The sequence below is a fragment of the Rattus rattus genome, chromosome 12 (genome assembly GCF_011064425.1).
Source record: "Rattus rattus isolate New Zealand chromosome 12, Rrattus_CSIRO_v1, whole genome shotgun sequence".
Taxonomy (NCBI): Eukaryota; Metazoa; Chordata; class Mammalia; order Rodentia; family Muridae; genus Rattus; species Rattus rattus.
The window spans coordinates 64,725,246-64,738,073 of record NC_046165.1 but is presented as its reverse complement, the minus strand read 5'-3'; the positions used below and the strand labels follow the sequence as shown (position 1 = coordinate 64,738,073).

Genomic DNA, 12,828 nt, shown 5'->3' with positions numbered 1-12,828 from the left:
TTCAAAGCCTTGTCACTTTGTCCATCTCATGCTCTTAATGACACTGTTAACCTCCCAAAGGTAGTCTTTAAGTCACACACCTGTCCTCAAAGACATTTTATCTGGGACACCACAAGCTGTGGCCTTTGGAATCAAACAAACCAGCACTCCTGCACTCCCTGTCCCACCACTGTGGGTTCCTGCTATTGTCACCCCTTGGAGAACAGAGTAATTCAAATGATGGACTCGGGTGGTGGATAGGGGTGCAAAGTGAGGAAAGTTGAGTTGGAGGTCTTCTGCCTTGATTGGGGTGTTTTAAGGTTTCTGTAAGTTTCCTTCACTGGAACCCCATGCTGGTGCACAGGTTGACTTACTCTGTGTGGCTTTCTGCTTAGGAGGGTGAGTTTCTTAACTTCCCTTGAGAATAAAGAATAATGCAAAGAACTATTGAAGAGAGTCCTGGCTTCTCCTGGAATATAGGACCCTGACCTGTCTATTTTGATGTGCACCACTGTAGGGGTCAGTTCCAAAGATGGCAAGTTTTCCTGTTGCAGGAAGTCAGGGTACCTGCAGTTAAACAATACCTTAGTCTTAGTGTGCAAGTCTTGGTATAGCGTGCTGCAGCCGTGGGCACAGCAAATTGCTTATCCAGTGGACTTGATTGGCCAATAGCTAGGAAGTAGGCTTTTTAGAGAGATACCCATAGTTGAATGAGTTTTTAAAAACCATTGGTTATAGACACTATCCCTTGCCAAAAGAAGGCTGTTGTAGCCTCATCTCCTACTTTGCTCTCTGTTAAATAAAAGCAGCGATGACTTATGTCCTGCTCCTGAATACATGTAGAATTTGTGCAAAAAAATTTCTATGAAAATGATTTGTAATCGGTAGACATTATTTTGGAGATGTCTTGAGATGTAAAATCCCATCATTTGGGTTAAGGGTTTTGGGTTTTCTTTTCTTCCAAATCCAGTCTTTAAAGTTGAAAAAAAAAATACAGGAAGGAGGGGAGTGGGGGAGGGGGTGGGGTGTGGAAAGCCTAGAAGCACTCAGTTGACTTTCTTTTCCTCCCCACAGTTCTGCCCCAGCCTCTCTGGGATGCAATTCAGATGTCCACCATGGCTGGCCTGCTGATTTGAGGCACACTTCCTGTTATTTCTCCCGTGTGGTATAATCTGTCAGGATTCCAGCTTGTGGGGCACACTAGATTTTCTTACTTGCCTCAGGGAGCAAAGAGAGGTCACTTCCAAGATTCTTGTTAATCGTGCCACCCTGCCCCCTCTCAAGCCATCTCAGTAACCTGGTCACTTCCCCAGTGAGAGTCAGTTTTCTTACTGAATACAAATCATATCCAGGGTTTTCCAGTACCCGTCCGTCCTCGGTGCTGCAAAAGTAACGGGTCAGGAAGTGAAGTACAGAGGCCTCTCTTTTCCTGAGTGCAGCACCGTGCACTGCTCAGCCATCTCCATGCTTCTTTAGTTTCTAAGCTCGCACAGCATCCTGGCGGTACTGGGTACCATGTTACCAGCAACAGGTACCTAGGGTATTCACCTTAAGCCGTCCAAAAATCTGGGGTTTTAGAGTTTGGTAGCCAAAGTAAAGGGAAGAAAGGGTGCTGCCAAGACTGTGTTTTCTGAGCGCCCCCCCCCCATTCTCACAAACAGGCTTGGGGCCCCCAGGCTCTGTTCCGACTCAGAGTAGGCACCTGCAGTGGATGAAACTGGAGATGGAAGCTTCCCTTCCTTGTTTAGGAGCCTAAGCCGCTGTTCAGAGAGGACCTTGGGTCTGAAACTTGTTGGATACAGAAAAGGAGCCCATATCCGGGAGGCTGAAGAACTGCTGAGAGTTTGGGGCCAGCCTGGACTACTGAGTGAATTCGAGGTTAGATTGGCATACAATGCAAGACTATGGTTCAAGAAAATCAACCGACACTCCCCCGACCGCCAAATCTGTGAGACAAGGTCTTCTACAGTGTACCTGGGCTGGTCACAACTGTCTGTCAAGAGTAGGGTATGAGAAGTGCCATGGAGACCTGGTAAAAATGTCCTCTGTGTCTGCCTTCTGAGTCTCGTGTCCTTTCCACCTTCCAGGGAGATCTGGGGCTCCCCTTCCTCCCCACTCTGCCCCTGTGCTATCTCCTTGGCTCACCCTGATTCTAGCATCTCAGAGGGGCAGCTTTGTTCTTTCCGTGCACAGACACCATTACGAACTCACTTCCAAACTGTGGAAAATCTAGAATGTGCTCTGTGTCTCCAGGAAGCAGATGCTGGTTCTGAGGGGCCACCGGAGGCTACAGAAATGGTGTGCAGAGCCTGCTACCCTCGCCCACAGGATCTCATCAGGAAAAGGATAGCTAAGCAAGGCTTGGTATGCAGCAGACATTTTCCTTCAGGTATGGAGTTATTGGGCAGCGGTTGGGCGGGGCAGGGTTGGGCGGGGCTAGGCAAGACGAAAGATTTCTGATATCCATATCTGAATGTACAGAGGAACAAAGACACACGGAACCTGAATGGGTGGCTCTCAGCTGTGAGGCACCACACCTAGGGACAGCTGTGCAGGTTCAAGGACAACAGCCCAGGGTAGCAATGGTGACTGAAGGCCCGCACCTAAAATAGGAACACAAGGCATGGGACGCTGGCTGGTTGCCTTGCCGAGGCTACGGCTGAAAGAGGCAAAGAAATGTTCTCAGGTTTATCCCTCAACCGTAAGTTCTTCTGATTTCGCTGCAATCAAGAAGTTTATGCCAACTTCAGACAAACAAAACAGGAATCAAAGTGAGCCAGCAATCTGCAGAAAGCGAGGCTTGTATGATCTGTGCATGCACCAAACAGGAAGTAAGTGTACCCTGTTCCAATTACACAGGACTGGTCTCTTGTAATGTAATGCCCCTTTCCTCTCTCCCAGGACCACTGGTATTGATGTTTAAGCATTGGTGAAGCATAGTTTTTAATTTCACACCTCACAAAGCCCAGCTGAATGCTTCATAACAAGGTAAACAGATGTCGGGCCAAGCACTGCAGACAAGCTGGGAGAATGGCTTCCCTTGACGCCTATGCCCTGGGACCGCACAGGGACAGAGAGCTGCTAACAAACTGGTTGGCTAAGGCCACAGAAATGTGTTTTCTGGTGTCCAGCTGCTGGCGCCAGTCTTTTCTGACAAAACCGTTAACACTGCGTGCAACAAACCGAATCTCTTTCCTTGGAGCCATCAGGAAACTCTGACTCTTACTTCTTCCTTGACTTCTCTTTGGTGGTGTCATAACAACGGACTACTTCCTCCTGTGTAACACACCCATGTTCTTCTTGAGAAAAGGCATACCCATCTGTGGAAACATACAGGAAGAAGCGTTAGCAGGAGGATGGGGGAACATTCCAGACTAAGGACAAACTGCTTTCCTGGATGACCCCATTGAACTGTGTGGTCATGGGACTTTCTTAGCTTTGGATACAGAGACCTGAGATGAAGAGATCTTCATGAGCAAAGGGATGGGGCAGGGGGCTGACCAAACTGGGATGGAAATGGTTCAGAGCGGAAGGAGTTTGCTTTCTGCGGCTGTAGCAAAAATACCATGGACTAGGTGAAGTATGGACTTGAAGTCTGGCTTACAGTTCTGGAGGCTGGAAGTCCAATATCAAGAGGCCTCAGGAGGACTTCTTTACTGCAACATAACATGGCAGGACAGCACCCCGCTCCTGGGCGACATTAATTCATTGGCCTTTGGAATAGAGCTCATGTGACTCTGTCACTCTTAAAGCGTCTCCCTCAATTCCATCACCAAAGCAATCTCATGCCCACATGTGTTACAGAGAACATTCAAATCACAGCAGTATGTTTTCTAATTCTTGGGGGCTCAGTGTGGAAAACACAAACATGGGCTAGTGGGCCGTGACCCCACTATCCTACCAATGATCAAGAAGAAATGTCCTGACCGCCTAATGGTTTTTATGAGGCCATAAACATGTCAGGAAAACATCCCTAATAGAGAAGCCAGCAAAGCACACAGTTTATAAAGAGTTCCAGTTTGTGAACTGGACTGGTTCTGGCTGGTAGTAAATGAAGTGGCTTTGTTTCTGAGTGAACAAGGAGAAGCACCTGAGAAGGCAGACTCAGTGTATGGTGCCATGACCACAGATGGCCAAGCTGTACGGGGTTATAACAAAACCAGGACCAATAGTTCTACACCCTGCACAGAGACGGCTCGAGGACTCTGTCCATTGACACATGACACTATGCTCCCACCTCACAGCTGAGGAAAGTAAGCCCCAGAGCCTAGTTTACTTGTCCAAGGTCACAGACCGAGTGAGTGGCAGAGCTGGGAAGCAGAGCTGGGCAGTGTGACCTGCTCTCTTATGACAATTCCTGCTGTGGCAGAGACTGACGTCCCATTGCACAGTTAGATGTCCTGGCTGGAAGACAGCACAGTCAAACCTGCTGGTTGTAAGGCACCCCGTCCTCCAATCTGTGCTTTATCAATGGAGCTATCTGATCACGGGCACAGTAGTTTTAAACATTTTTCTTTGTTACCGTGTGGGGGATAGAACCCAGGGTTTCTCGCATCCTAAGTAACTGCTCTGTCATAACTCCCCTCCCTACCTTTCTGGCACATTCTCTAAAAGGGGAAAGGGAAATCAGAAAGCGTGGGCAGCTGTCAATCTGCTATTGGGTTGCCAGTGTTTTCAGATGTTTGACGGAGAGTAAAGTCTAGTCCGTGTGAAGACACAGTCACAAGCAGGACGGGCTGGCAGAGACTGTGAGGAGGACTCCATGTCCTCAGGCTGGCTTCCTGTCCTTCAGGAGGGTAAGCCTGCCAGCTATTGCCCAGAAAGCCTGAAGGCTTAGGTGGGCACAATGATTCCAATGCAGAATGGACTGGGGACTCCCTCGGACACTGATGTGAGCACAGGGAGAAGATTGCAGAGCAGGCAGTCAGGGAGGCAGGAGGGGGTCTGAGAGACAGAGCAGCGAAGGCGGGAAGGTCACACCAATGTGAGCACAGATGACAGGCACCTACACCTGGCTGCTGCCCTTTCCCAACAAACAGGAACCCCCCCCACACACACAACAGGAAGCCCAGCCATGTGGGGAAGCAGCTCCCCATGCAGCATGGGCCCCCTTAGCCAGGCAAAAGCCAGCAGTGGACTGGGGAGAGGGCTCAGTCCGGGCTTGATGTACAAGTTGGGGAAATGACTTTGATCCCTGAAACCCCCCTAAAGGTGGAAGGAGAGACTGACTCCACAGAGTTGACCTACATACACCTGGTACCCCTTCCCCCAAAAGTGGGGTGGGTCCTTGAATAGAGGCAGAAGCCGGGCTGCATGGGAAGTTGCAGTGAAACCACACCATGCCCATGGGCTCCGGGGACAGGGGCTTCCTTATGGCGCTGTCCACATAAGCAGGTGGTCTTGCTCCACACATCCCACTTCTGCAAGGTCAGGAGCAAAGGCTGTGTTTCACCTCTGTTTCCAAAGATCTTCTAGAAATACATGGGCCAAGCCCTACTGGAGCTTTCTGGGAATAGGAGGAGCTGCTCCTCCCTTTGCCTCCTCTGTTCAGGTCCCTGCCCTGACCACACAAGGTGTGCTTTGTGACACATTCTTACTGCAGTCCAAGAGGATGGCCTTTCCTTGGAACTGTTCAAAGCAAAATCAAAGAAAACCAGCATGCCTCTTGGTAGCAAGGCTGCTCACCACCGCTAAAGTTGACAATGTTCATTCTCTAGTCTTCTAATGAGGAGCGTTTTTGCGTGTCCTTGAGGGTCATCAGTCCCAGCAGCTGCCCCCGGATGGGATGTTCTGCTGGAATGATACCTCTGGCTTGCCCTGTGGCTGTGGCTGCTTCAACTCAGGAGCAGAGACTCTTCAATATGAAGGAAGTCATTGTAATCAAGGGCAGGCCTCCTAGAGATTTTCTAGAAATATTTTTGAGGTAAGAGGGGAGAGGACGAGTGGGTTCTCTCTGAGAACATGGCATTGTCAGTCGGCTGGGCGTCTATCTTGGGTGGTGACCAGATGGATGGAGTACCAGGGTCACAAAAGGGAACCTCTTGTCATTGCTTGGCCATTGCTAGGTTTTGTAACTTTGAATTGATGACGCTCTCTGGGTTTGGGCTTGCTTCTATGTAAGATAAAAAGGGCCTGGGACAAGGCATGCCCTACCTCTAACAGCCCCAGCTCTTCCTGAGGGCTGCAGGATGCATCTGAGGCTGCAGTCATGTCCTGGCCTGATTCATGCTAGTTCACTCTGCATGGAGAGGGAGGCCTCTGCATAAAGGAGCCTGTCCCAACTGTCAGTCCAGTTTGAAAAATTGCTAATCCTTTAGGCCTTTTTATGCGTACCTGCGTGCGTGCGTGTGTACATGTGTGTGTGTGAATGAATGTAAACACAAGTAAATGAATGGTAAAGACTAGTTAGGGGTATCCTTTTGGATATCTATCTAACTGGAAGAGCCTTCATCTAATGGCTACATGGGGTACTGTGGGCTGGCAAGGGGCTGCCTCAGTAACTCTGGGTGAAGGTTCCTAGGCTTCTCATCAGAAAGGTAGGCATTCACTCTCATCCTGACCTGTTCTCAGGTGAGCAGAGCAAGACCGAAGGCCACTCTGAGGCAGAAGGATGGCAAGTTCAAAGCCAGATGGGCAACAGTTGAGGCCTGTCTCAGCAGTCTCCCGCCTGGCTGATCTCCTGACTCGGTCTCCCCACCTGGCTGCACACGTCCTTCCCGTGATTATTCTCAGACAGGCATTCGGGAAGCTGCGTGGTCCACAGTGTGAACGCAGCCATCCTAAAGGCTTTATACACTTCATGTGATGGTGTGTAAGGATGTCATATAATTGTATTTTCTTTTTCCAGAGGAAAAATGTAGAAACTTCGAGAAATACATACACTGTCTAGGGTTGCTCACCTAATTGAATAGTAAACATAAAACCTAGCACTTACTGAACTCTTTAGGTCCAACAGTCTTCTAGACCAATATATATATATACATATATATATAATCTTTAATATATATTATATTTAATATATGATACATTATATATCATATTATATAGTTAATATAGTGCACATTATATAATATATTTACTATAGTGTGTTATATGTATGTAGTGTATGTTAAATATAATATATGTTATATATATACATACAATCTCATTTTGCGCTCTTAACAGCACTGGCTGGGTTTTTACAGTGTTCCCATTTTACAGATGTCGACACAGGCTAGGAGTCCAGCAGTGTGAGTCCAGAGAGGTTCCCTGCAGTGTGAGTCCATAGGGGGTCCCTGCAGTGTGAATCCAGAGGGGTGCCCTGCAGTGTGAATCCAGAGGGGTGCCCTGTAGTGAGTCTAGAGGGTTTCCTGTAGTGTGAGTCTAGAGGGGTGCCCTGCAGACTGCTTTCTTTGGAGGATCCCATCAAACCTCATACCTTGACCTCCACCTTGGTGGTGACCTAAAAGCCACAACATAGCACTACAACCTGTCACATATGGATGCTCTCTGTTTGGGTTTCTAATTCTGTGCCCTCCTGGATGTGCGACACCCCTCCTAGGGGCGTCAGGAAATAGGGTAAAGGAGAAAGGAGTGGGGTGCTGACAGGTGACAGTGCCACTGAGCGGGTCTCTGTTGACAGGCAGAGAGCTCAGCTGAACTGTCTAGTGGGTGCACCATCAGTACCTGTTCATGGTGATCACCCACCTTCAACTTTCAGAAAGTAAAAGTGCTCATTCTTCCAGGTACGGCAGCCGTCCCTGGCCTGGCTGTCCCTCACCCTGCAGCCGGTCACCCATTGCTACCCACTGTCACTTACGGCTGACACACTGCTGGATGGAGCCTGTTCGGAAGAGGGTGGGGGGTGTCTTCCTGCCGAGTCTCTTGATCAGACGATCGCGCTCGTTCATCCTGCAAGCGAGCAGAGAGGGTCAGGACCCAGGTCACCCCAACACCTCGCTGAGGAGTCCAGACAGCTTCAGACTAAGAGAAGCCTCCTGTGTCTAGGTTTGTTGTTCCTCCCAGAGGCATCAGGCAATACAGGAAGATTTATCTCTGTCTCCCAAATCCAGACTAGGATTACTCTTGGAGACTGGACCTGGACAGAGGGTACAATGGCATACAGATGGGCCCTGATCCTTATGAAGAAAGATGATCAGGACTAAGGCACACACAGAGGGAAGTCCATGTAGGCGCCCAGATAGAGGCACAGAGATACTGCAGCCCCCTGTGTACTTTTCTGCTTAGATTTGCATCTCCGTAGTGGAGGGGCACCAGCCCTCACTGCGGTGGGTGGGTGCACTTGGTTGGGGCAGCTGGAGCGCAGCAGGCAAGTCCACCACCCCCCACTGTTGTTCGAAGAATAACGGATGATGATAACAGCCCCTTCATGTACCCAAAATACCAATAACTAAGACTAGAACTGACTTCATTAAAACTAAGACCTTTTAACTGGGCCAGTGGTGCCTAGTTCTACCTGTATAGTTCTAGCTCCTCGGGCTGAGACCCAAGTATCACTTCTGCCCCAGGAATTTGAGGCCATTGTGGGCAAAACAGCCTGCATAGCAAGATCCAATCTAAACCAAACCAAATTCCAAAACCAAGTGGGGCTGGGGAGATGGCTCAGTGGTCAAGAGCATCCTGTGCCCTTGCAGAGGCCAAGAGATCAGTTCATTCATTCAAGTCCTTTCCTAAGGTTCAGTTGCATTGTTTATCTTTTTGCTGTTCATTCATAGGGATTTCTTACGTATTCTAGATGCTAGGTCACATGATGGTTCATAAGCATCTATAACTACAGTTCCGAGGGAACTGATACCTTCGTCTGCCCTTGGGCACCATGCATACATGTGGCACACATACAGCTCAAATACTCGCATATGAGATTTTAAAAATCTAAAAACCAAACCAAAACAAAACAAAACAAAAAAAGCCCAAAACCTTAAAATACATCAAAGGACATTGAAAAAGAGCAAGAGGCAAAGTGGGAGAAACATTTGCTAATCAATTATATCTGTTAAGGAGGACCTGGTACCCAGAATACACAAGGAGCCCCTACACATGAACAGCAAACAGATAAACAAGACAACTGGAAACATGAACAAAGGACTTGGGTGCATTTTTGTACAATGAAGAAGCGCACTGGTCAGCATGTACATGCAAAGGTTTCCAACATATTCATGACTAATCACACCATTACGAGCCAGACTTCACACCCACGAGGACGGCTACGAAAACTGCAAACAGTAAAAACTTTAAGAAAGAGACAAGGGTTGGGGAAAGTGTGGAGAAACTGGAACCCTCTTCTACCACTGATGGGACTACAAGATGGTGAAACCATGGCTCCCCCGCCAGAGAGTCAGCTGAATCAACAATGTCACCTAGACAGACTGCTACCGGATAGAGAAATTCAGCCATGATTCATGATACACACACACATCCTTCAAAAACTTACCCAGTCCCAAAGGCCAGGCACGAGTATATAAAATTTCCAGAGTAGGCAAATGTGTGGAGACAGGAAACTGTGGATGGCAGGGAAGAGGTGCAAGAGCAGAGGGGAGGGTAACTGTTTAAAGCATGGCAGGTTCCCCTTAGGGAGACAGGGTCTGAGATGCCTGTCGGCAGGGTTCATAACGGTGTGAATGCAAATGCCACCCAACTGTAGACTTCAAAATGGCAACTTCTATGTCGTATACATTTTATCACAACTGAAAACAGCAAGATTCAATTTTAAAAAGGAAGAAACAGGTCTTGACTCAAGACCAACTCCATCCCATCCCCCAAACTGCTGGCATGTTTGCAGCTCGTTGCTTCAGCCTTGTGGGGGTGTTGAAGTAAAGTGCTGTCTTGATTATGCTCCCCTACCCGATGTGCTGGCACAAACAGGTATGCTAGCTGGGATCGACTGGTATGGAAGGTGTTGGGTAAACATGAACTCAGCCTAGCTAGGAGTTACGTGAGGTCTTGGTGCCTCCCCCAATAATGGCTTTGAAACCAAAGCTGCAGCAAGTCCTCACAAACGGGCCCTTTTTAGAAGCTGACATAACTTGGAGGAGGTGTTACGTTTCTGTCCTGGAAATTAAGCAGTGGGAGGAAGGAGGGGAACGCTGGGAAGGACTGTGCCTGGGAAAAAAACAAGTTCTCATGTCCACATTTCTGCTAGGAAGCGCTTTTCCTCCCCCAAAAGATTCACACAAGATTAGAAGTCACCTAGGCACAGGAGAATGATGCATCCAGTGACTACTGGCTTGTCTTCTCCTCCCTGCAGCAGATCCCACAGCTGCTGAGGAGATTCGAAGAAGATGCCAGAACAAAATCCAAACAGATAGCAGCTGTAGAAGCTTATCTCTAGTTTAACTGCTGGGCCTCCGTGAAAGCATAGGTGTACAGCGCTTGCCTAACAGGTTAAAGGCCCTGGGTTCACCACCACCACCCCCAAAGCCAAGAAGCAACAAGAACAAAACAGAGAGGACTGTGATAAACCCTTCCCTTTAGGCAGAGCCAGACATCTACCAACTCAGAAGGCACTGGAGGTCTCATGTGCCTCACGTGACAGCTGTTCTTGGTTGTCAACTTGACTACATCTGAAGTGAACTAAAACCCCCAAATGGGGGGCAGAGCACACCTGGGAGGGGTTTTTGCTGAATTTGAAGTGGGAAGATCCACTTCTAATGTGGATCTTTGAGGTAGGAAGACATATCTTTAATCCAGATTTTTTTTGAAGTGGGAAGACACGCCTTTAATCCAGGTCTTTAATCCAGATCTACTCTGGACCACGTCCTCTGCTAGCAACCTATATAAGGACAAGGACAAGGAAAACCTTTGCCCTTTGCAGGCTTGGTGTTGCCCTGCCAACAAGTTCACCCCTTCACTCGCATTGGAGCCTACTTCTTGGGGATTCTGCTGTATAGCAAAGACCAGCTGAGACATCCTCCCTTGTGGACTGAACAAAAACTGAATTCTTGGACCTTCCTTTCATAGGTAGCCATTGTTGGGTTAGCTGGACCACAGCCAGTAAACCATTCCCATGAGTTATATACATACATTTATATATGTATGTATATGTATATATATATATGTATGTATATATATATGTATATTCATTCCATAAGTTCCGTTACTCTAGAGAACCCTAACTCACATACCTCAGAAGCAAATGGAAGGCTCCACATCTAAAACCTAAACTTGTTGTGTTTCCACAAAACCCATTCTTCTAGCAAAGAGCTGGAACTGATACCTTCGTACCGGGTCCTCCTTAACAGATATAATTAATTAGCAAATGTTTCTCCCATTTTGCCTCTTGCTCTTTTTTAATGTCCTTTGATGTATTTTAAGGTTTTGGGCTTTTTTTGTTTTTTTGTTTTTTCCATCTATTGTTCAGAATGCAGCTTTAGTGCTCATTACTCTAAAAGCCTTCTAGAACCTTCTCTGGGTTGTTTCTTCCATTTCACCCTGTTGGGTTTAATGCAATCTCTACCAGGGTACTCAGAGTCTTAGACTGTGGTGTTTCTATGCACAGCAATGTTCTCCAGAGACTATCTTCATGCATTTCTTCCAGGGCCTGAAGCAGGCTGAGCGCAGAGAACTTGGGTAACAGTATGAAGTTTCACGGACTATGCTGTGACAGCTTGTCCTCTTCTGATGTGTGCCTATGACATGACCATGCCAGCCTTGCTTCTTCATCTGTGTTCTAGGATAATGCCAAGTACATGGCAGGTTTGCCAAAGTGGCCCAAATGAATCCCTCTGTATTCTTCTTTGAAAATCACAGAATATCTACTGTGTCCAAGGGAGGAGAGCTCATTCCCAATGTAGAGAACATGAGCAAAGTCTGAATTTGCAGAGAAGAAGCATTGTATTTTCTTTAAGATTCAGGTTGCAAGGTGTTGTAGGAGGCCGGTGTAGCTGAGGTTGTGACAATGTCAATGAACAATCTAAATTCCATTCCAAAAATAAGAAAGCAGTATTTCCTGTCCTCCACAGACCCAGCTACCATTTGACTATCAGAATGGGGGCTGGGAGGCAGAGACTGGCAACTGCATGGTGTATACTTTCCTTAATCCTAAACAAACTGTCGAGTGGTGGGGACTAGAGGATGCTTCTGAGCGTTGGGAGAAATTTTCTTTTCTTACAAAGTAGTCTGGGTGAGTTCTTGCCAAAAGGAGAATCTGTGTAAGAAGTGCAATACCAAGTGGGTAAGCCAAGTAAAGGCGGAAAGTAACACGTTCTCAGCCTTAGAATAGGTAGTTTCCGCCAGTCCACATGGCCAACAGTCAGGGCAGAGGGAAAAGCTGGCAGGAGGGTGGGCGGCGGTGCTGCTAGTGTTCGAAAGTACCCTGGTGCACTGTTGTGCCTGACAGCTGGGGTAACTTGAACAAACCAGTAAGGTGTCAGGAGGAAAGTTCAAAAAGAAGCATATGCTAACGGCAAGTGGTCACCCTGTCCTTTGACCTGCAAGGGCAGCCTAGGGAGAAACTGACAATTGGCCGCTTCTCAAGATTACTATTTTATATTACCAGAACCTTTACCCTCAGAATAATACCAAAGATAATGACCAATCTTTGTTTGGAGGAACTTCAGCTTCCAGGAAGGGGGACGCATGCCATTACTCCCCGCTGAGCGCCGCTGCAGATGCTGGACAGAAGGAACCACAGCACGAGAACCCAAGTTCCCCTGACCTCAGACTTGGAGCTGAAAAGCTCATGATCCCAAAAGCCCGCGAGAACATATAAAGAGCTCAGCCTCTACTCTCTAGCCGCAGGGGCCGCATGGCGTGATAGCTTTCCAACTCACACTGCTTTATCTCAGGCGGCCACCCTAGAGAAATGTGATTCTCTCCCGCCTGTACCGGCCATGATCGAGAGGAAGTCTGGGT

The 12,828-nt window shown here is 47.9% G+C and overlaps 1 protein-coding gene across 1 annotated transcript in view; it reads right to left on the bottom strand.

The window, feature by feature from the left end:
- Positions 1-2,694: 2,694 nt before the first annotated feature.
- The window catches only part of Atp8a2 (ATPase phospholipid transporting 8A2), a 492,798-nt gene continuing 482,664 nt past the window's right edge, over positions 2,695-12,828 (bottom strand). Inside the window, exons 36-37 of the mRNA XM_032917468.1 lie at positions 7,778-7,869; positions 2,695-3,299 (exon numbers count right to left, since the gene is read on the bottom strand). Of these exons, the coding sequence (XP_032773359.1) occupies positions 3,202-3,299; positions 7,778-7,869 (190 nt within the window). The 3' untranslated portion in view covers positions 2,695-3,201. The remainder of the gene's footprint in view (positions 3,300-7,777; positions 7,870-12,828) is intronic.